Below are 22,463 nucleotides of genomic sequence, written 5' to 3' on the forward strand. Positions count from 1 at the left end.
CTTTGTTGCGCTCGTGATCATGAAGAGTTGGATTTGAACAGCACCTCTAACCTATTTGACTTTTTTTACCAATGAAATTATTTCACCTTTTTCTCAAATTCAATATTTATATTACACCAAGAATTACTTTTGTATAAAAAAAAAATTTCCAAAAAAGGATTTTTTTAAATAAATAATTTTTTAAAGAATGTAATATAGTAGGTTTACTGGTTTAGTTTAGATATATTTTCCTTTACTCGATATTTCACTATTATACCAAGTAAATGAAAGCAATGGTTATTTTTTCCAATAAATAATATTTTTTATAAGTTAATATGAAATATAAATCAATCAGGTGTAGTATGAATCAAGATAGATGAAAGGTGCAGAGTCTTAGGAAATCTGAGCAGCAAAAAAATTGTTTAAATAAGAAGTTGTATTTACTGAGGTTTTCTAATGTTTCGGTCCTTGTCGATCGCGTAGATTTAGCGCCAACGGCTTGGCAATGGCATGCTTGCTAGCTTACTTTCATTGAAGACAAAATTGTTGGTTTTGTCGATCTGTTCGTTTTTTTTTCTTGGTCTAATTTTTACTTTCACTAATTGATTTGTTGTTTTATAACCGGCCATGAACGTTTCGCAATGGAAGTTGCTCTTCTGTTTTTTTCTTTGACTCTGTAATGTTATTTGGACAGATGCTGGAGCCGCTATATAAATATTCTCCGTAGTTAAAAGGATTTTTGAGTTAATCTTCATGGTGGAGGAGAACGGTCATCCCATAATGGATGAGACCAGGCCGACGAAGGAACAGAATGACTCTACCGCCAGTAGCAGCTCCAATATGAGCAAAGTAGATAAGAAGAAAGTCGAAACCGTTCCATTTCTTAAGCTTTTCTCGTTTGCGGATTCTGTTGATATTTTGTTAATGATTGTCGGCACAATTGGTGCTGTTGGCAATGGAGTTTCTACGCCTCTTATGACATTGTTATTAGGACAAATGATTGATTCTTTTGGAAAAAACCAGACTGGCAATGAGACGGTTCATATAGTTTCCAAGGTAAAGGAGAAAAAAAAAAAAGAAAAAAACAGATTCTAAAATTACGTTCCTTCTCTTTGAATTTTAAGGGATTTGATGTTTTGAAGATTGTACTGATTTGGTATTTGAATTTCATTTCAGGTCTCTCTAAAATATGTCTACTTAGCAGCAGGAGCTGCGGCGGCTGCCTTTCTTCGTATGTTCAAGTCAAATTTAAATTTCCAATTAAAATTTACAAAAGGATATATGTGAATTAAGTGAAATTTTGTCTTCGATGTTTGCCAGAGGTGGCCTGCTGGATGGTAACAGGAGAAAGACAGGCAGCGCGAATAAGGAGTTATTATCTCAAAACAATACTTAGACAAGATATTACTTTTTTTGATAAAGAAACGAGTACTGGAGAGGTTGTTGGCAGGATGTCCGGTGATACTGTTCTTATACAAGATGCAATGGGCGAAAAGGTACTTTATAATCTGCAGAAAGGAAAATTGCAACGAATTAATCTTGTCAATTTCATTTAGACCCGCTTGATTTGTGCAGGTCGGAAAATTCCTGCAGCTGATGGCAACATTCATTGGGGGTTTTCTAATAGCATTTATCAAAGGGTGGAAGCTTACACTTGTGATGTTAGCTGCAATTCCCCTGCTAGTGGCAGCTGGTGCCACTGTGTCCATTATCATATCCAGGATGGCAAGTCGTGGACAAGATGCTTATGCAGAAGCAGCTACTGTTGTAGAGCAGACGATTGGCTCTATTAGAACTGTATGTTACATAGCCAGGACCATAGAATGCAGGGAAAATATCAATAATTTGTCTTTCAGATGGACTTGATTTTTCTTTTTCTCGCAAAAGTATGATAGTCATTTGATGTTCCAGGTTGCATCATATACTGGGGAGAAACGGGCCATTAGTGTTTACAACAAGCATCTCCAAACTGCTTATAAATCAGGTGTTCATGAAGGCCTTGCTTCTGGAGTCGGTATTGGCATAGTAATGTTGGTTATATTTAGTAGCTATGGCATGGCTGTTTGGTTTGGTGCGAAAATGATATTGGAACAAGGATATACCGGAGGAGCAGTTATTAATGTGATTGTTGCTGTGTTGACTGGTTCAATGTGAGTAGCTTTTTTGATATCTGACGTGAGTTAAGGAATTTAAGCATATCGTCTTTGATGATTTATTGAATTTTGTAGGTCTCTGGGGCAGACATCTCCTTGTATGAGTGCATTTGCTTCTGGTCGAGCTGCAGCATATAAAATGTTTGAGACTATTGATAGAAAGCCTGAGATAGATCCTTATAATACGAATGGAAGAGTATTGGATGACATCCGTGGAGATGTAGAGTTAAGGGATGTATATTTCAGTTATCCAGCAAGACCAGAAGAGGAGATATTTAGTGGATTCTCTCTTTCTATTCCAAGTGGCACAACTGCAGCTTTGGTTGGACATAGTGGAAGTGGGAAATCAACAGTAATTAGTCTGATAGAACGATTTTATGATCCAAAATCTGGCGAAGTTCTTATAGACAACATTAACCTCAAAGAATTTCAACTTAAATGGATTAGAGAAAAAATTGGTCTTGTTAGTCAGGAACCTGCGTTGTTTACATCTAGCATCAAGGATAATATTGCATATGGGAAGGATGGTGCTACTGTTGAAGAGATAAAAGCCGCAGCTGAACTTGCCAATGCTGCAAAATTTATTGATAAACTACCCCAGGTTCCAGTTATTCCGAATTTATCAACCAAAATATCGTTTTCATTTAAGATTATTTTTTTCTGATTTTGGATGTTGCATGCAGGGAATTGACACCATGGTTGGTGAACATGGAACTCAGCTTTCTGGTGGACAGAAGCAGAGGATTGCAATTGCAAGAGCAATCCTGAAGGATCCTCGAATTTTACTTTTAGATGAAGCTACAAGTGCACTTGATGCAGAATCTGAGAGGGTAGTGCAAGAGGCACTAGATAGGATTATGGTCAACCGAACCACTGTTATCGTTGCCCATCGCTTAACTACTGTGAGGAACGCTGATATAATTGCTGTCATTCATCGAGGAAAGATGGTTGAAAAAGGTATCATTTGCAGTTATAACTTTCCAAAAAGGCGTTATATGCTTCCTTGTGGTTTCATTCATTAGTTTCTACGGTTTTGATCCTTCATGGTCTACATATTACTTCTTCATACTAGAATATAAAACTGTTGCACTTGCATGTGTGTGTGAAAAATTGGCAGGCACGCACTCAGAACTACTTGAAGATCCCGATGGAGCATATTCTCAGCTGATACGCTTACAGGAAATAAATAAAGAGACGGAACAGGCCGTACATGATTATGGCAGATCAGAAATTTCTGTGGAATCATTTAGACAGTCAAGTCAAAGAAGGTCATTGCGACGCTCCATAAGTCGAGGATCATCAAGAAATAGCAGTCACCACTCGCTGTCACTGTCTTGCGGTTTACCTACAGAACTCGGTGGTCCTAATGTTGACCTGGAGGAGCTAGAAGATTTTCAATCAAAAGAAAAACTTCCAGAGGTCCCAATCCGCCGCCTCGCCTATCTTAACAAGCCAGAACTCCCAGTTCTTATACTTGGTACTATTGCTGCATGTATCAATGGTACAATACTTCCAATTTATGGTACACTAATTTCAAAAGCAATCAAAACTTTTTTTGAACCGCCTCATGAACTGAGAAAGGATTCAAAATTCTGGGCACTAATGTTTATGACACTTGGTCTGGCATCATTTGTGGTGCATCCAATTAGAACTTACTTCTTTTCTGTAGCTGGGTCTAAGTTAATCCAAAGGATTAGATCTCTCTGTTTTGAAAAGGTGGTTCACATGGAGATTGGTTGGTTTGATGAGCCTGATCACTCAAGCGGTGCAATTGGTGCTAGGCTTTCATCAGATGCAGCAATAGTGCGAGCCCTGGTTGGAGATGCACTAGCTCAGATGGTTCAAAACATTGCAACAGCAGTAGCTGCTCTGGTCATTGCTTTCACTGCAAGTTGGCAACTAGCATTCATTATACTTGCACTCGTTCCTCTTATGGGTGTCAATGGAATTATTCAAATAAAGTTCATGAAAGGATTCAGTGCAGATGCAAAGGTATGCGCCAAAGCCAATCAGCCTTACTTGGCTAAGGGAAAATCAATATATAAAGCTAATTCATATTTGAAGAAAATGAATTCTCAACCTTTTGACGCTACTAATCAGATTGATATTAGTTGGGCTTCTTTTTTTTTTTTTTTTTTTTCACACTGTTATCTGAAAAGATAATCAGTATCCTATAAATTTGTCTATTTAATGTTACAAACTCAGATAAATTGAAATGGTTGCAGATGATGTACGAGGAAGCAAGCCAAGTTGCTAACGATGCAGTTGGTAGTATAAGAACGGTTGCTTCTTTCTGTGCGGAAGAGAAGGTGATGCAACTTTATGAGAAGAAATGCGAGGGTCCCAAGAGGACGGGAGTTAGGCTAGGGTTGATCAGTGGCATAGGATTTGGAGCGTCATCCTTCTTTTTGTTCTGTTTCTATGCGACTAGCTTCTACGCGGGAGCTCGATTAGTTGAGGGTGGCCACATAACCTTTGCAGATGTTTTTCAGGTGTCATTGATATCTACCATCTTTTCCTATTAATTTTGTGAAATCTACAACAACGAAATATTTTCAGTGATACTAAAGCCTCGAGTCGTTTTGCAGGTTTTCTTTGCTTTGTCTATGGCAGCTATGGGAATTTCACAGTCAAGTTCCATGGGTACTGATTCCATCAAGGCAAAGGCTGCAGCTGCTTCTGTGTTTGCAATCATAGATAGGAAGTCAACTATAGATTCTAGTGATGAATCAGGAACAACACTAGAAAATGTGAAGGGAGAAATTGAGCTTCATCATGTAAGTTTCAAGTATCCATCTAGGCCAGATAGTCAGATTTTCCGGGACCTCAGTTTGACTATTCGTTCTGGAAAGGTAACTTCTTTGTACGTCTATTTCAGATCCTACTTTTTAAAGAAATTGCAACGAGATATACCCTAGAACAGTATTAACATGCTTCAATTTCTTTCAGACTGTTGCCCTAGTTGGAGAGAGTGGGAGTGGTAAATCAACGGTAGTTGCATTGCTGCAAAGGTTTTACAATCCAGATTCAGGTCATATCACACTTGATGGAATAGAAATTCAAAAGCTCCAATTGAAGTGGCTAAGACAACAAATGGGGCTTGTGAGCCAAGAGCCTGTTTTGTTCAACGAAACAATTCGTTCCAACATTGCATATGGAAAGGAAGGAAACGCAACTGAGGCAGAGATTATAGGTGCAGCAGAGTTGGCCAATGCCCACAAGTTCATCAGTAGCTTACAACAGGTGAGAAAAAAAAAAATATATATATATATATATATATATATATATATATATATATATATATATATAATGAGCATGATAAAACCTTGCTACATAATAAAAAAAAAATAGTTAGAGGTTCAAACTGACATACGTCTATTTTGTTCATTATATTTAGACATTTCAGTATTATAAATTAAGATACATTGCCAATACAAAATGTAGGGCTATGAAACTGTGGTAGGGGAACGAGGAGTACAGTTATCCGGGGGACAGAAGCAAAGAGTGGCCATAGCTCGTGCCATCATGAAGAATCCAAAGATATTACTGTTAGATGAAGCTACAAGTGCATTAGATGCAGAATCTGAAAGAGTGGTTCAAGATGCACTAGACCGAGTGATGGTGAACAGGACTACGGTGGTGGTAGCTCACCGGCTATCAACAATCAAGAATGCAGATGTTATTGCAGTGGTCAAGAATGGAGTTATAGTTGAGAAAGGAAGGCATGAAACTCTTATCAACATCAAAGATGGTTTCTATGCTTCCTTAGTCGCACTTCACATAAGTGCTAAAACTGGATAACCCATACTTCCATGTTTTTATTCATAGTATAGGCTAGACTGGATTTTAAATGAAACACGTAAATGAAAAATGCATAAAAGCAAACTGAAGCAAAGCAAATTTAAGAAAACTAAATTAAATAATGATAAATATCCACAATATGAGTAGCAAACATGTTAATCATCATCTTCACTTTCATCGCTGTACGACACAAGACCGGTTTTAGCAACATTATTCAACTCGTTAACATCACCATTATGTGTTTTCACTTGCTCTGAAAATTTTTCAATATCAACATTAGGTGTTTTACCAATGTCTGAAGGTTCAACATTTCCCTCATCTACTTTTGCTTTCTTAGCTTGTGGTTTGACCTTAATGATCATGCTTAATGGGCGACTAGGCAGATTCTTCTTCCCAACTGTTTTCTGTTCCTGCAATCAGAGAAAACCAACTTTCCATAATTCACAAACTAACCAATATGTTCAACACTGGCTTTAATGGATGCTAATACAATAATCAGAATCTGATCTTGTTTTTAGCCACAAGAAAGGTCATCAAATTCGGTTGAGAAAGTGCATACCAAGAACACGCGTAGTTGTCAAAATAAAAATAGATGCTATCCACACTAAATAAAATACCTAGAGAATATCTACTAGGTAACAGATCATTAACCAGGTAATGGATCATTAACCATTTAACTGAAAACCTCAGGCTACCCCCATGGATTTTACTACTCAAATAAAGCAATAATCTATTTTGAGCTACCAAGCCTATGCATTAAAGATGCAAAAGCATGGTATTAGATGTTATTTCAACCCTCATGTTTAAAAAAATAATTGGGAAACGGATCATTTTCAATACTGAGGATTTTGAGTAAAGAAGATATCAAGAGAAAAGGAGAAAGACAAGAGAGAATAGTAAGAATTTCAAATAAGAAAGCTTTCAATAATTTACAATGTTATCATTACTAAACTTGTAGGTACTTTTAAGTTTTCTATGAGTTATTCATATTTTTTTAGTTTAGTCGCGTTTGGTTTTGTCTAAAGAATATTATGTAAATTAAATATTAGATACAGAATTGGATTATCTACATAACAACAAAGTATCAAAAACTTACAACAGCAAAACATGCTGACATTGTACTTCTACTACACTAATCGTAAGACTCCATACCAGTTCAGCACATGCACAAGCACATAAACCAGGACAGAGATCACAGGTACAAACTCCATAAGTGCATGCAAGCCCATGAATGTGTGGGTTTGCATTTTTAAAGCCTACAACAACAAAATATAATCAAATGCAGCAGTCCACAAATCATAAAGAAACTAACCTCAACTACAGGGATAGGTGGTTTTTCCTTCAATTCATGTACAATTGTAGATTGTGCAGCAACTGCTGCCTGAAAAAAAGAAAAATCATCTGAGATGGAGACATAATGATAGTTCTAAATACATCTGTAAGAAAGGTTTAAAATTAAAATAAGAGGTCTCTAAAATTAGATGAGGGATGCTCCAAAAAGTTGGTATTGGAAGGGACCGCAAATATGAGAATTAATATGATACTCAGCAAACAGATGGTAAAAGAGACAGCATAAAGTAACTTGGCTCTAGTTCCCATTAGCTTGGAATTTAATTTAATATATAGATCTATAGTTTTCCACCAGGATAAAACTTCTATCAAAAGATTAATTTTACCCCAAGGAACTGAATAACAAGCCCCAATATCATTTTCAACGAGACATACATTTTCAATGCCAGTTATCAAATCTAGAATCCTAAACACGGAGTCAAAGAAAATCCCACAATTTCTTGAACTACATCGTAGTAATAATAATTCTCCTGCTCAAAATAAGTCAAAAAATTACTTGGAAACTTCGGAGCTGTTCTGCTTCATCAACTGCCATTTGCTGCTCATATTCCCTTCTTGACTACAACAAACACATAACAAAAAGAAAAAGAATCAATGATTCTCATAAATGTTGCATAATTAATCATTTAATGGACATGGAAAGTTAATTATTCATAAAACAAAAAACGAAGTGAAAATATCCTTTCCTAGCTTCAGCATATACATCCAACTGTAATGATCAATTATCATCAACATCATCAGAAGAAAACTATCAAGAATGTCCACCCATTAACAAACTCGGGAGCAAAATACCTATTGCACTGTAGTGTACTTGACAACCTTCAAACAATTTACGTTACTATGTGACAGCCTAATTAATCAACAAAGCCTCACAGTATAAATGGTATCTCCATATGAGCACTAGCTGATATATTGATTAACCATGAATAAACAGCAGAAAAAGGTTTCATTTTTACTAGAATCCTAAAGATTACTGATCTTGCAACATATTCTCACCATCTCCAATTTTTCAAGAAACTCAGTCTCATCTTCATCCAAAGCTTTAGGAGGTCCTGCAACAAAACAAGTACTCAAAGCTCTATTTTCACTCATAAAAATTTTGCAAAGCAAAAGTTGCTTGAACACAATTTTCAGCCTTTATGAAATTGGACGCCTTGAGATGGGAAATTCAAAGAAATGACTAGGCAATTACAAGAATGTTGATCTTATCAGAAACTCCTGAGCATCAGAATCGAAACATAAGAAGCAGAAGAAGAAGTTAACATTCAAGGTGAAAGCTCAAGCTCTACTTTTAACTAATGTAATTAATAGTTAGTTAGTTAGCTAGTCAGTTTTAGTATTATTTAGTTTGTTTAAAGTTTGTTAAGATTGCTTAGCTTGTTTGTCCTGTTTCTCATTTTCCCCGCCAAACTCCCACGCATACACACTAAAAAGCAACTGAATAGGATATGGTAAAGACATGCAGGAGATAGAGGAAGAATGCAAATTCTCTAATGATATGGATGGCAAAGATAAATGGAGAGATAGACAATACTATATTATATAATATATCACACTGACCCTGTCCAGATAACTGAATTTTCCTCTATTTATTAGCTGAAAATGAGACAATAAAACAGGACCACTAATAAACTAATCACTTACTATGCTTGAACCGCTCATTGAATTCTGCATCTCGCTTGTCTTTATTCTCCTTCAAAATCTGCATTAATCGAAGTGCTTATGATTTATGAACTTATGCACTTCACATAATAAACACAAACTCCAAATTCGATGAAAGACCAGTAGAGCACATTATAGCACTATACTATTGTCAGCCACCTTCCTAATAGAAAGTGCAAGTGAAAACATAAGTTCATACTGGTAAATAGTTCATTAATTAACCGCATTGCTGATATTAATCCCAGATAATGTGGCAATAGTAGTGAGAACATCTAATTTAATTTCCTTATTCTATCACATTTAGAAGAAGAAGGAGAAGACAACGCGGCAAACCTCATACAGAGGCCTATCTCTCTGCGCAGTGCCGTCATCAACCCGCTCACCCCTTGTTTTCTTAGCCTCATCCAACTGTAAAAATAGATTATTTAATCGACAACAAAATTAACAATAAAACCCAAATTGCCAAATATTGAAATCGTAAGAACATACTAATACGGGAGAATTCGGGTTTAAAGTTAATTAATTGGGATACCTGTTCCTCCGATATGAAATTCATCAATCTCATGGCTCTTGGCGATTCCTCTGCCATCTTTCAACTTCTATCTCCAAAATTATTCAATTTCACGTTTTCAAAAACTAATCTTGTTCTTTCAGTTTTTAGGCTCCAAGTTTTAACGATCAGTAACCTAAAAAAAAAAAAAAAAATAGAAGGTGGCCATATACATACGTGGCAATTTATTAAAACTAGAAAGTGTTTATATACATACGTGGCATGTAGAGCAGCATATGGTTGCCAACTGGCTCAAATTCTTCTCCAGATGGCACAATTCAGGCCACCCAATCAAACATAATTCATCGCACCGCTCATACTAAAAAAAAGCTCGTGTCAAATGCACAATCGGAGCGTGGATAACCGGAGGAGTCACGAGCGCGCCATAGCCAACGAAAACTAGCCATCCACGTCAGCTTTCGATCTTCATCTACGAACCAGAAAAGGCCACGTTTCTTCACCTTCGTTTCCCTTTCCTTGTTAGATGCGGATTACAGAAACTGTTAATGAAACTCGAAACAAGGTTAAATTTGCTTCCTTTTTGATATAAATATATATAGCATAAACACAAATTTGAAATCTGTGGCTTTTGTTTTCAATTCGCAGAAGAGATGGATACCGCTGGAATAGTTTCCTCCCCTGTTCTTCGTTTCTCGGAATCCGGAGTCAATAATTTCTCTCTGAAATTACCTCTCGGGACCGTAAATTCTAGAGTTTCATTCAAAACCAGAGATTTTTCTGGAATTTTGAGTCATAAATTTTCTGATTCTGGTCATTTACAATACTATGTATCACCAACTAGGAGTGGTGGAAAGAAGCAGAAGGAAGAAAGCAAAGAGATAAAAACAGAGAAGAAGAAGAAGCTGAAGTTGATGAAGAGATTATCCAAAGATTTGGACCTTTTTTCTCGTACAGCACAGGCTGAAGAGTTTGGCAGTCGTTTGAATTTGATGGATGACGTCAAGCAGAAGATGATTTCGGTGAGTTTCTCACTTTCTTGTTTCTTATCAATGTGATGATTTTGCTAATGAAGTGATACTTCTATGTTTACTTGCTTGATTATATGAAACAAATGTCAATCTGATAGTTGTCGAATGCAGGAAGCAACAGAGTTTTTGCTGGCAGAGCTTCGACATTTGAAATCAGAGCAAAAGGAACAAAAAAGAAAGAGAAAAGAAGAGAAAGCCTCATTGATCAATGGTGAGGCCCCGGTTGACTCTACATCATCGTCCTCAAGCTCTTCATCGGACTCAAGTGACAGCGATTGTGAAGTGGTAATGGACGTGAGCCGCCTTGGAAACACAGCTGTGAAGCAATTTATCGAGAATGAAACAGAACATGCGAATTACAGAGAACAAGCCACTTTGGCAGAGATTAGTACGCCAGTATTGGAGACGACTGAAAGTTTCAATGTTTTGAACATTGAAGAAGATTGCCGTTCAAATTGTTCCAATGAAAGTGAAAATACGGGCATGGCAGTTGCAGGGGGAAAGAAGATTGAGATATGCATGGGGGGCAAGTGTAAGAAAATGGGGGCCATTGCTTTGTTGGAAGAATTTGAGAAGAAAGTTGGAAAAGAGGGTGCTGTTGTCGGGTGCAAGTGCATGGGGAAATGTAAAAACGCCCCTAATGTGAAGGTCTCTAATTGTTCTACTGGACTTCAAGGTGAGAGTACTCTGTCGCTGTGCATGGGAGTTGGGCTAGAAGACGTAGATGCCATTGTTGCAAATCTTCTTGGCAAAGACAGGAACGACAATTGTCTGATGGCAATCTCTTGAAAGATCTGTTTGTTTTCGTAATAGTTTTGTTTGGAAGCTTATTTTTGTTGAGACAAATTAGAACCAGTAAGATGTAAATATATTCATATGCAATTAAATTAAATTAAATTCATTTTTATATTTCGTATATAAAATTAATCCCTCCCCCCTCGTACTTTACTACCATTACAGCCAACTCAATTAGGGCGACAGCCATCTAGTTTCCAAATAAAGCCAGACAACATTTAAGGATTGTCCAAGTTGCTTTGACATATATAAACTAAAACAAGGGCACAGAAAGCAGCTTGTCAGCTTACATTGGTGAAACATAAAAGGATTACCTTCTTAGCTCTCTCTATCTGCTGTGCTGCGTATCTACCTCAGGCATCAGAGAAACCACGGACATGCAAATATTTTTCTGGCTGTTCCAATATTAATAGTAAACTGCCAAAAATGAATGGAAGAGACGACTGCCTTCTGAATTTCATAAAAGGATAGATACTATTCAGGACCTGAGATTTGGCTAAATTAATTATATCGTCTCTGTATTTTGGTAAATTTATTACTTAGTCCCTGTCTTTAAACTCACTAAATGATTTCGTCCTTCCATTAAAAGAATTGATATTTTAACCATTAATCATGAATCATTAATGAAAAGACAATTTTCATTTCCTTTATTCTCACTATCGGTTTCCTGTGCATTTCTTTCATTCATTGTCTTTCAATTCTAAACACAATGCAAGACAAGTAGCAGAAGAATCAAACACATTATCAATAAATCTGACAAATTTCCTTTGTAAACCCCGTGCCAACTTCCATGGCTAAGTTGCAAAAATAATCAATCACAAAAGAGTATAAGAAAATAAACTTTTTAGGAAAGTGAGTGGAAGAAAAAAGAAAATCTCAACTAGAAATTACAATTACTAATACATTTATGATCTGTAAAAGAATATTTTCCAAAATAAAAGCCTTAATCCTTGGTTCAAATGAGAAGGCAGGCATGAATTCCACAACTTAATTCATGAAAGACAAAGCAATTCAACCCCCCCCCCCCCCCCAACCCAGCAAAAAAAAAAAAAAGAAGGAAGAAGAAATCACACCAAAGTTAATTGAATTGCACACGAGCCATGAAACCCTTAAAGCAGACTAAAAAACTACCGATGAAACTCAAATAACTAATGGAGATGAAGGTCGGCAATGGTAGGGCTTGGGCAGCAACAGTGGTGTTTGGTTTTGAAGGTGATAAGAACAAGAAAGTGAGAAGGAGAAGGAAAAGTACAGTTACATATGGTTAGAGGTATTTTTGCAATTAAAAGTTTGCTCTCAGCTCTAATTTGGACCTTTTTCATTTGACTGAGTAAAAAAAAGAAAATGCACATTTATAACAGAAACACCAAATCTTTGAACAGGCTTAAAACACATGGAGCAAGTAATGAATTTTGCAAAATACAGGAACAAAGAAGCTAGTTCGACTACGCCCTAGACTCTAAATAGTATTTATCCCTTTCAGATATTATGTATGAAAAGAGAGATCAACAGAGAATCAAATGGCATTATCCCTCCAAGTATTTTGAAGTAACCACATACAAAGAGTCAACAAATACACCTCTAAACTCAAGTAAATAAATACAGATATAAACTCAATAAATCAAAAAAACATTTCCCAGCCCAAGAAGGAATTAAAAAAAAAAGGGAGTTGCATAAACGGGAAATTGCTGGCAACTATCTGGCTTGTTGCACCCAAGATGCCCCAGCCAAAGGATGGTTATTGACCATTAAAGCATTAAGCCATTCAACCAAGACTCTTTCAGCCAGATGAATCTAATCTGCAGTCAAAGTTGGAGATCAACTCAACAGGCAAAGAATTCAAAGCGACCGCAATGCATCACTAATGGCTACCATCTCCAGTTTGACAGACCATTGCCTGAAGCCATTCTCAACCCAGATATGAAATGTCACCGTATTGTTTACAGGATATGTCATCGCTTTCCAAGCAAATCTTCTAATTTAGTGAAATCTCCATTCTCCCTAATGGTTTTGTATTGTTTCTAGTTTTAGTTTTAGCTAACAACATACAGTGTGCTGTTCCCAAAAAAAAAAAAAAAAAAGGGCAGTCAGCACAAACAGGCAGAACCACATTGAATTCAATATACTCGAAGCTCATACATTTTGAAATCCAAACCTAAAAGAAATTTGCCACCTTGAAACACTCTGACGCAACGAGAATAATTCTTTGCAAAAAAGAAATGGGAAGAACTTAATCGATGAGTTTGTGACATCAGAGTGTACATACTAAACCAATAGAAACTCAAAACTCAATCAACTCAATAATATCGATTCCAGAACTTCTTACAATTTTAAGTGTTTGAGTAGATTATTAGGAGAAAGATAGGAGAAAGAAAAAAGGAAGTGTTCCAGGAAAGTGATTGAAGAAACAACCACAGAAAGCTTACAACAAAAGGCTAAAAGTGGAGCAGTAGAAAACAGCCATTAACCATTATCGGAAATGCACAAGAATCATAAATGATTGCTTAAACCTGGATAGACATAGGAAATGCCATCTCAAATTCTCAATTGGAGGCAAGCATCTGTCAATCCCATTTGATTAAGTTTTATGCAAAACAAATAAAACAACGCCAGCTTGCAATTGCTGTTATGCCAAAACTCAAAATCTATAACGCATGCATGCCACATGCACTCTATTAGAAAAACAGACAACATGGGAGCTACTTAATTCAGATATTGTATAGTGGATGATCCAGTATTAATTTATCTTTATGTTTCTCAAGTTATAACATAATGGGAATGTAAAAGAGGTCATATTATTGATTACTAAAAAGTGAAAACAATCAGATCAAATCAGAGTTCTACATTTCGATACATATATTTCACAAGGAACTCCATTTGTGTACAAAAATTAATACCTTCTCATCCTGCAAAAAGCTTTTCCAATATCTGTGGCTCCTCAAGAAGCTGATTTATGGAATTCCTAAGTTTGCAGTAATCCTCAAATGTATTATAAACCTGATGAGAAACCCTTGCAAAGGCCGTTATGAACCCATCCTTATCCTTTACTCCCATCTCACCATCTCTTGGAGGCTGATAATGAATAGGCACCTCAACCCCATGATTGTCACGCAAATGCGACCGTAATCTCAAAGCATCATCTTGACTCCTGACACCCAATCTTGAAGGCAAACTAACCATAATCATGCCTGCACACATCTCCGGTGGAGCCCCAAGATTAGTCCCCCATGCCTCTGCCAACATTTTTCCCATCTCAACAACCTTCCCGTGGTTCCTCTTAATTATTCCATAAATCCCTCCTTCGAATCGATTTACAAACTCCAAAGCAGCTGGTACCGCCAACTGTGAACTGTAATCCCTTGTACCAATCCACGAGCTCTCTATTGGCAATCCATTCCCATATTCATGTGAAACGACAGGGTGATGCACATCAGAAGATGAACTCCTCTTTCTGCAGTACAAAAATGCAACCGAGGGTGGGCAAAAAAACCACTTGTGTAAATTGCTAACGTAGAAATCAGCCCCAATTTCTTTAACATCTACTTTAACACTACCCACAGCGTGAGCTGCATCAACAAAAACTTGGTCCACGCCTTCTTCTCTACAAATGTTAACTAGTTCCCGAATCGGAGTAACAACACAAGGCATTGATGTGATGTGATCGATTATTGCTAACCTAACTCTTTTACCATTGGACTTACCATTTTTTAATTCTTTTCTGAACGCAGCGATAATTTTTTCGTCGGAATTAACCGGAAATGGAAGCTGAACTTCGATTACTGACCCACCAGCACGCGTGACATAAGCTTGGATGGATTTTTTTACTGCTTCAAAGGTACAATGAAACACCAAGACGGCGTCGTTCTTACAGAATTTGCCCTCAGAGAAGGAACGGCCTATCTGCTGGAGGACGATAGCTGCCGCGGTGGTTGCGTTGTCTACGAGGGAGATCTCATCGACGTCATCGGCATTGATGAGGTCTTTAACCACGGCGCGAGAGTGGAGAATCCCTTTGCGGAGAGTATTGAAGTAGAAATCGTCGGGTTGCTGCAGCCACTTTAACTGCCACTCCCTCTGAGCGGCAAGCACCGACTGCGGGCAGCTGCCGAAGCTCCCGTTATTGATTCGGGCTATGCCAGACTGGTGGTGAGAGAACTCCTCTTGGATTTCGGATTCCGTTATGACGCAAGCGAGTCGGGGTTTCTTGGTGACGTGCTGATGGTGAACCGACTCACCGTTTCGAGGATCCTCGTTTTCCATTGGGCTGAGTCGGAGCGAGTTAGGGTTTGTGAAGGAGGCTGCGCATTATTTGAAACAGCACGGCTAGACACTCGAAATCGAATGCATGAAAGAGTTGCCCAGGGTTTGTTTAGCATCAGACTATCAGAGGCCCCAACAGCGAGATCTGTCGTTATCCAGGTAGAAATGATACCGTACTGGATGAGTAAGAAAAACGGCGTCGCTTGAGGATGCCATGTTGGATTCTAAGTAGTAAAGGACGTGATCATGTGATTGCGTAAGTAGATTTTCCATCTAGAGAAAGACACGTGGACAATCACCAAGGGTCAAAAGGAAAAATTCACCAAATCGATTGAGCGAGCCCACAGAGAGTACCCGATTATTAATGGATCTGGGCTGCCTATGTTAATTAATGGGCCTTAGATTAAAAGGATGAGGATTTGTGGATCGATGGTTTGCATTTTGCAAGTCTGTGCTCTAACGCGTGTCATGAGAGCAGAGCCAAGGACTAGAGAACGAGAAGTGATCTCTCGCTTCTAGTTCTAGCTGCTCAAGTTAAGTCAGGATCAGGATCCAAGACCCAGAATCCAAAAGAAGTAAAAAACGATGTTTTCCTTCTTGAAAAAAAAAAAAAAAAGATTTCTCTGCTATTTCTCTTAATCCCATGCTCGTCTCTCTCAGGTACGTGGATTCCATTTCTCTCAGCTCAAATTCATCATTTTATATGCATATTTGCTTAAGAACCCCGTTTCTTTTCTTTGGACGAGGTCTTTAATTCAAGTTTATTCCTCTTTTTTTTTTTTTTTTTTTTTTTTTTTTTTTTTGATTTCAGTGTTCAAGAATGCCCGAGTGGATATAAGGGAGATCGGTGATCAGGTTTTGATCACTAGAAAATTTTCTTGTATTGCAATGAATTTGATATCTGAAGGTGAAAATTTTATGTGTTTTAGAAGATTCTTTATCTAGTATTCACTAGCTGGGTTCGGATCAAAAATTCAATTTTGGTTCTTGATTGCTTCTGGGGTTTTAGTTTGTATTGAGGGTTTTGGTTTCTCTAGTCAACTAATTCTTTGTCTTGTGCTGTAGCAAGTTGGATTGTGCTAGAATTCTTCAGCCGCGTGTGGCAGTAATCTTAGGCTTTTCGTCTCTTTCATTTCTTGATTAAACTTTTATGAATAAGCCATTGAAATTCACTGCAGTCTCAAAGCCCTTTTATTCCATATCTGGTCCTTTATATTCAGATTGAATTGTTTCTGGGTTCCTGTAACGTCTGATACTTGGTTTTCGATTCTTGAATATTCTTGGTCTTTAAAAAAAAAACAAAAAGAAACACTTTGAATTCCGATGTCTAATCCTCCACAATCTTCCTCTGGATATCCTCTTATTGTTACTCCTGCTACCACTGACACATCAACGCCTCAATCTGAGAAAAGTCCAATTCCTCCTTCTCCTCCATTGTTAGCAGGAGCCCCCAGATTTCCATCTCCTAATTTGCAACAGGATCAAATTCCTTCCCCCTCAATCAGAACTCCAAATTTACTATCACCAGCCAATGGGGTTAAAACTGGAAGCCCAATTCCTCATCTAAGCACTCCCCCAGGACCTCCTGTTTTTACTTCACCAGTCCGGCCTGCTGCTGTGCCTTTTCGAACATCTCCTGCAACTCCTCAGCCAGTTGCTTTCTCATCAGGCTCATCACTGCCCACATCATCACCTCCACATTTCTCAAATGGATCAGCTGAGTTGCAGCACCAAGTTCCTGAATCTGCAGAGGACACATTGCCTATTGGGGAATTACCATGTGTCTTATTCTCTGCTCACAAGGTATTTCTTTGATTCCCTCTGATTCAAACAAGTTAACGATTTTCATATTAGTATGTTTCTTTGTCTTCTAAAATATTATTGTTATGGCATTGCTAAGAAAATGTCATTATCATGAGATTCTCATTAAATCTGGATACTAATTCCAGATATCGTTTTTGCTAAGAGAATGTCGTTATGAATATTTCTGTTTGGCTCATATTGTCGTATAGGTTTTAAAGCAGAAGAAACTTGCAAATGTACCCAGTTTAGGTTTTGGGGCATTGATTTCCCCTGGGAGGGAGATTTCACCAGGTCCACAAATAATACAGCGTGATCCCCATCGCTGCCAAAATTGTGGAGCTTATTCTAACCTCTATTCCAAGATATTACTTGGTTCAGGCCAGTGGCAATGTGTACTTTGCAGGACATTGAATGGAAGTGGTGGTGAATACATAGCTCCAAGCAAAGAAGATCTTCGTAACTTCCCAGAAATGTCATCGCCCATGGTTGATTATGTTCAAACTGGGAATAAGAGACCTGGTTTTATTCCAGTTTCCGATTCCAGAATGTCTGCACCCATCATCCTTGTTATAGATGACTGTTTAGATGAACCACACCTGCAACATTTACAAAGCTCCTTGCATGCGTTTGTCGATTCACTTCCCCCTACAGCAAGAATTGGAATCATATTGTATGGACGCACTGTGTCGGTTTATGATTTTTCGGAGGAATCAATGGCATCAGCTGATGTGCTTCCTGGTGACAAATCACCTTCTCAGGAATCCTTGAAAGCATTGATCTATGGAACTGGGGTGTACTTATCGCCTATGCATGCTTCAAAAGAAGTAGCACACCAAATTTTTTCATCACTTAGACCATATAAACTGAACATTGCAGAAGCTTCAAGAGATCGGTGCCTGGGTACTGCAGTTGAGGTTGCTCTGGGTATAATTCAAGGACCATCAGCAGAAATGTCTCGAGGTGTAGTCAAGAGGGCTGGAGGTAATAGCAGGATAATTGTGTGTGCTGGCGGACCTAACACTTATGGCCCTGGATCAGTCCCCCATTCTTTTAGTCATCCAAATTATCCTCATATGGAAAAGATGGCGTTGAAATGGATGGAGCATCTGGGTCACGAAGCTCATCGACACAATACAGTGGTTGACATTCTGTGTGCTGGAACTTGTCCTGTTAGAGTTCCAGTTTTGCAGCCTCTTGCTAAAGCTTCTGGGGGTGTTTTGGTACTCCATGATGACTTTGGAGAAGCCTTTGGGGTAAATTTGCAAAGGGCATCTTCCCGGGCATCAGGTTCCCAGGGTTTACTGGAGATTCGATGTTCTAATGATATTCTTATTACTCAAGTTGTGGGTCCTGGTGAAGAGGCACATATAGACACTCATGAAACATTTAAAAATGACATGTCTCTCTCTATTCAAATGTTGAGCGTCGAAGAAACCCAAAGCTTTGCACTCTCCATGGAAACTAAAGGGGACATCAAGAATGATTTTGTATATTTCCAATTTGCAATTCAATATTCAAGCATTTATCAAGCTGATATCTCCAGAGTTATTACGGTCAGATTGCCTGCTGTTGATAGCATTTCAACATACCTAGAGAGTGTTCAGGATGAAGTGGCTGCAATCCTCATTGCCAAGAGGACTCTCTTGCGAGCCAAAAACTATTCTGATGCAGTTGATATGCGAGCAACAATAGATGAGAGAATTAAAGACATTGCTTTGAAATTTGGGTCCCAGGTACCAAAGTCAAAACTTCATCGATTCCCCAAAGAACTCTCATCATTACCAGAGTTCCTTTTTCATCTTAGAAGGGGGCCACTTTTGGGAAGCATTGTTGGACATGAAGATGAGAGGTCTGTATTACGCAATTTGTTTCTAAATGCGTCCTTTGATCTTTCACTCCGTATGGTAGCACCTCGTTGCTTAATGCACCGGGAAGGGGGTACTTTTGAGGAATTACCTGCATATGACCTGGCAATGCAGTCCAATACAGCTGTGGTTCTTGACCATGGCACTAATGTTTTCATCTGGTTGGTAAGCTACTTAACTTTTCTTTTTACTGTTTTAATATGGCAACCTTTATCGACCTCTCATCCCTGGAGCTTCTGCAGTAGCGGAGCTAGAAATATTTTCTAGTGGGGTCATTTTATTAAATTTGATTTTTAGTGGGATCAATTAGATTAAAAACCCTAAATTTTTCACTTAATGTATATTTTTTTTTAATTTTTTTTTTATCAAATTAATCCTATTTTATAAATATTTTTTAAAAAATTGAGTGTCAATTGACCCCACTTCACATAGTGTGGCGCCGCCCCTGAGCTTCTGGTGTATTGATTTGTCGATTTGTTATGTTGTTTGCCTTCTCATGCCTACGAAGTGTATGTCTTTGGGGATAATCATATATGCATGTGCTTCTAAGTGTGTGCATGCATGCACATGTCTTTGGGGATAATCATATATAAACATGTGCTTCTAAGTGTGTGCATGCATGCACCTATGACACTCTGAATATGGTTCTAATTCCATCTTCTGAGTGGAAAGGAAATTCAAGAATAATACAAAGCCTTGAGTGTCCAATATCTGTTTTTCTAAAACCTTCGTTGTGTAGTTTCAAATTACTAAAAATTTTAACAACAGTGTCCACTGGAAGAAAATGTCTATTTGATATGTTGTTTGCCTTTCTCATGCCTATGATGTGTTTACCTTTGAGGGTATATGCATGTGCTTCCAAGTGTATGCATCCGTGCATGCATGCACCTCTGCCACTCTGAATGTAGTTCTAATTCCATTTTCTGAGTGGGAAGGAAATTCAAGAATAACACTACCCTTTAGTGTCTAATATTTTTTGTTTCCTAAAACCTTATTCAAAAAATGAACTGGATGAATGACTATTGGCAGCAGCTTTCGATAGGCTTTCTTAGAGGAGTTGCTAACTGTTGAAATCAAATGGGCCATGCAATTCGCCATATCTGAAGAGCGCCCGTAACATTATGGTAGTCTCGCACATGAATTTGGAACTCTCTGTCCATTGTGCTAGTGGCCTGTGTGTTGATTTTCATTTTACAAACATCATATCCCAAATGAACATGTGATTTCCGGACACCTGCATATCTCGAACCAGTGTTCATATTAGAGGACTTGCATCATTTACAGCCTAACTGCTTAAAATATGTTCTCTATGTCCTGGATTTCTTTTTCTGTCAGTTGATTATTTCGCTGTCTTGAAACTTATTGTTCTAATTTCATTTGCACTCACTATTATTATATAATTCACTGATAACTTGTAACTACAGGGTTCTGAACTAGCTGCTGATGAAGGAAGAAGTGCAGCAGCTTTGGCAGCTTGCAGAACATTGGCTGAAGAGCTCACTGAACTGCGGTTTCCAGCGCCTAGGATCCTAGCATTCAAGGTTCTTTTCCCAATATTATTTTCTCATTCTTTTTTTCATGCAGTTTTATCCATTAGTGGCTCCATTTGTTCCCCAAATCAATGAACTTGGTTTTAATAACAGGAAGGGAGCTCCCAAGCTCGATATTTTGTTTCTCGCCTGATACCAGCACACAAAGATCCTCCTTATGAACAGGTAAGGATAGAAACAAGTGAAAAAAAGCATATTTGGTTGATAATAATGGATATTATGTTGTACTTATTCTGGGACTTTCACAAACAACTATCGTAATTTGTCACCTATTTATTGATGTGAATTTGATCCGGTTTGGCTGTAGGAGGCAAGGTTTCCACAGCTTCGGTCTTTGACAACGGAACAGCGGACAAAGCTGAAATGCAGCTTTATTCATTTTGATGATCCTAGTTTCTGTGAATGGATGCGAGGCTTGAAAGTAGTGCCACCAGAACCAAGTTAAGTAATATTCTGCAATTCAGTGGCTTGTGTTTTAGAAAGAATCCTACTTTGGCTAGTGGAAACCTGCCCTCTCCTATTTCTATCCATTTCCCTTTCCCCTCCCCTCCCCTGCCCTCCCCTCCCCGCTTTTTCCTTTTTTGACACAGGAAACATCCATACTCGACTGTCAAGAGTTTTGATTTTTTTTTTTTTTTTTTTCTCGTCACATTCTGATTCTCATTGAAATGTATTGAGGATGTAATAAAAATTTCCATCTCGTCTCTCTCAATCCATTTGACATGATCTCTGAAAATAAGTCACCAGAATACTAAATCTTGTGAATAAACAAAAATTGGCGTTGCATTAACGGCAACTATAGTTGCATCATTGGCTGCAATTACATTCTGGATGCCACCCATCCAGTTCAAACTAAATTTATGTATTTTTTGAGTTTTAGCAGTTCAAATCTATGAAAATCCCTTAAATTTATTGTTGTAAAATCCCTCAAATATATTGTCGAGCTGGGATTTGAAATATTTAAATACAATAATATAAATATGAGATTCACATCTTGTCAATGGTGTGAGCTAAACGATATTAATTTATATTTTGTTAAAAAATTAGCTAGTAGGAAAACCTATTTCAATTGTATGTATTTTATTTTAAATATTTAATGTATTAATCTTATTTTAGTTTATGGAATATGAAAATAGTAAAAATAATTATTTAAAAATATATATAAATAAAAAGGTAAAAAGTTTTTTTTTTTTAAGAATAACAAAATAATATAAAAATGAATTACAAAATAAGCAAAGCTCAAGCTGGTTTAATCTGATCCATCTTCCAATTCAAATCCAATCCGAGGCTAATCAAATAGTGGGCCTGGGCCTGGGCCTGGGATTATTTGACGTCTGAAAAATGGCATTTTAAAATAATAATAAAAAATCCCCTTTCTAATGTTTCCCCAATAAAATAGAAACAAGTCAAGGGTGGCAAAATTTCTCAATATTTAGAAATTAACCAGTATCATCTTTATCTTTGTTATGAATACATTATTGAAAAACGGATTGATGAAATAAAATATTGTTTTTCTTTGTGGTAAAAACAACACATGCAAATATGTGCACGTCCTGAATTTTGCAGACTGTCAAAACACAATTTATTATTGGCCAATCATTTATGCAATTTATTTGTAATTTAAGTTGACTAATGTTAATATTTGTTTTGAAAAGCAAATTAATGGAGAGAAAAAAAATGAATTTAAGCCATGTAATATATAATTT

General features: G+C 37.5%; 5 protein-coding genes across 6 annotated transcripts; 3 read left to right on the forward strand and 2 right to left on the reverse strand.

Moving 5' to 3' along the window:
* Window positions 1-245: 245 nt before the first annotated feature.
* On the forward strand, window positions 246-6,084 carry LOC105642700 (ABC transporter B family member 11). The gene is given in 13 exon segments (XM_089721027.1): window positions 246-1,035; window positions 1,156-1,210; window positions 1,300-1,475; window positions 1,555-1,776; window positions 1,891-2,129; window positions 2,208-2,733; window positions 2,816-3,089; window positions 3,250-4,124; window positions 4,358-4,624; window positions 4,721-4,984; window positions 5,082-5,375; window positions 5,577-5,873; window positions 5,876-6,084. Coding segments are annotated over 13 exon segments (3,840 nt in total). The 5' UTR covers window positions 246-732; the 3' UTR covers window positions 5,924-6,084.
* On the reverse strand, window positions 6,019-9,875 carry LOC105642699 (NEFA-interacting nuclear protein). Its single transcript, XM_012227611.4, has 8 exons — window positions 9,713-9,875; window positions 9,478-9,631; window positions 9,279-9,353; window positions 8,928-8,985; window positions 8,280-8,335; window positions 7,780-7,842; window positions 7,246-7,314; window positions 6,019-6,343 (listed from the first exon to the last, which is right to left on the reverse strand). The coding sequence occupies exons 2-8, from the start codon at window positions 9,532-9,534 to the stop codon at window positions 6,089-6,091; spliced, it is 633 nt and encodes a 210-aa protein (XP_012083001.1). The 5' UTR covers window positions 9,535-9,631; window positions 9,713-9,875; the 3' UTR covers window positions 6,019-6,088.
* Window positions 9,876-10,001: 126 nt separating this feature from the next.
* DGAT3 (diacylglycerol acyltransferase) lies at window positions 10,002-11,391 on the forward strand. The gene is made up of 2 exons (XM_012227615.4): window positions 10,002-10,475; window positions 10,596-11,391. The coding sequence occupies exons 1-2, from the start codon at window positions 10,107-10,109 to the stop codon at window positions 11,271-11,273; spliced, it is 1,047 nt and encodes a 348-aa protein (XP_012083005.1). The 5' UTR covers window positions 10,002-10,106; the 3' UTR covers window positions 11,274-11,391.
* Window positions 11,392-12,784: 1,393 nt separating this feature from the next.
* LCD (Pyridoxal phosphate (PLP)-dependent transferases superfamily protein) lies at window positions 12,785-15,679 on the reverse strand. The gene is made up of 2 exons (XM_012227616.4): window positions 14,177-15,679; window positions 12,785-13,334 (listed from the first exon to the last, which is right to left on the reverse strand). The coding sequence occupies exon 1, from the start codon at window positions 15,537-15,539 to the stop codon at window positions 14,181-14,183; it is 1,359 nt and encodes a 452-aa protein (XP_012083006.1). The 5' UTR covers window positions 15,540-15,679; the 3' UTR covers window positions 12,785-13,334; window positions 14,177-14,180.
* Window positions 15,680-15,976: 297 nt separating this feature from the next.
* Window positions 15,977-21,469, forward strand: LOC105642704 (Sec23/Sec24 protein transport family protein). Of its 2 annotated transcripts, XM_012227620.4 has the most exons (7): window positions 15,977-16,199; window positions 16,351-16,446; window positions 16,605-17,342; window positions 17,552-19,372; window positions 20,632-20,748; window positions 20,851-20,922; window positions 21,065-21,469. In XM_012227620.4, the coding sequence occupies exons 3-7, from the start codon at window positions 16,863-16,865 to the stop codon at window positions 21,200-21,202; spliced, it is 2,628 nt and encodes an 875-aa protein (XP_012083010.1). In that variant the 5' UTR covers window positions 15,977-16,199; window positions 16,351-16,446; window positions 16,605-16,862; the 3' UTR covers window positions 21,203-21,469. The 2 variants fall into 2 exon arrangements, with proteins under 2 accessions (XP_012083010.1, XP_012083009.1); XM_012227619.4 differs by having other exon boundaries at window positions 16,351-17,342.
* The last annotated feature ends 994 nt before the right edge of the window (window positions 21,470-22,463 follow it).

The sequence above is a fragment of the Jatropha curcas genome, chromosome 5, assembly GCF_041381405.1.
Source record: "Jatropha curcas cultivar XTBG-Jc1 chromosome 5, XTBG_Jcur_1.0, whole genome shotgun sequence".
Lineage (NCBI taxonomy): Eukaryota > Viridiplantae > Streptophyta > Magnoliopsida > Malpighiales > Euphorbiaceae > Jatropha > Jatropha curcas.

Excerpts from the sequence above, each read along its gene's own strand:
- LOC105642699 (XM_012227611.4), bottom strand. The coding sequence starts at position 9,534 with ATGGCAGAGGAATCGCCAAGAGCCATGAGATTGATGAATTTCATATCG. Across the intron at positions 9,354-9,477 it reads ATTTCATATCGGAGGAACAG|TTGGATGAGGCTAAGAAAAC; the intron begins GTATCCCAATTA and ends CTATTTTTACAG. Across the intron at positions 8,986-9,278 it reads GAGATAGGCCTCTGTATGAG|ATTTTGAAGGAGAATAAAGA; the intron begins GTTTGCCGCGTT and ends CGATTAATGCAG.
- DGAT3 (XM_012227615.4), top strand. The coding sequence starts at position 10,107 with ATGGATACCGCTGGAATAGTTTCCTCCCCTGTTCTTCGTTTCTCGGAA. Across the intron at positions 10,476-10,595 it reads TCAAGCAGAAGATGATTTCG|GAAGCAACAGAGTTTTTGCT; the intron begins GTGAGTTTCTCA and ends TGTCGAATGCAG.
- LCD (XM_012227616.4), bottom strand. The coding sequence starts at position 15,539 with ATGGAAAACGAGGATCCTCGAAACGGTGAGTCGGTTCACCATCAGCAC.
- LOC105642704 (XM_012227619.4), top strand. The coding sequence starts at position 16,863 with ATGTCTAATCCTCCACAATCTTCCTCTGGATATCCTCTTATTGTTACT. Across the intron at positions 17,343-17,551 it reads TCTTATTCTCTGCTCACAAG|GTTTTAAAGCAGAAGAAACT; the intron begins GTATTTCTTTGA and ends ATTGTCGTATAG. Across the intron at positions 19,373-20,631 it reads CTAATGTTTTCATCTGGTTG|GGTTCTGAACTAGCTGCTGA; the intron begins GTAAGCTACTTA and ends TTGTAACTACAG.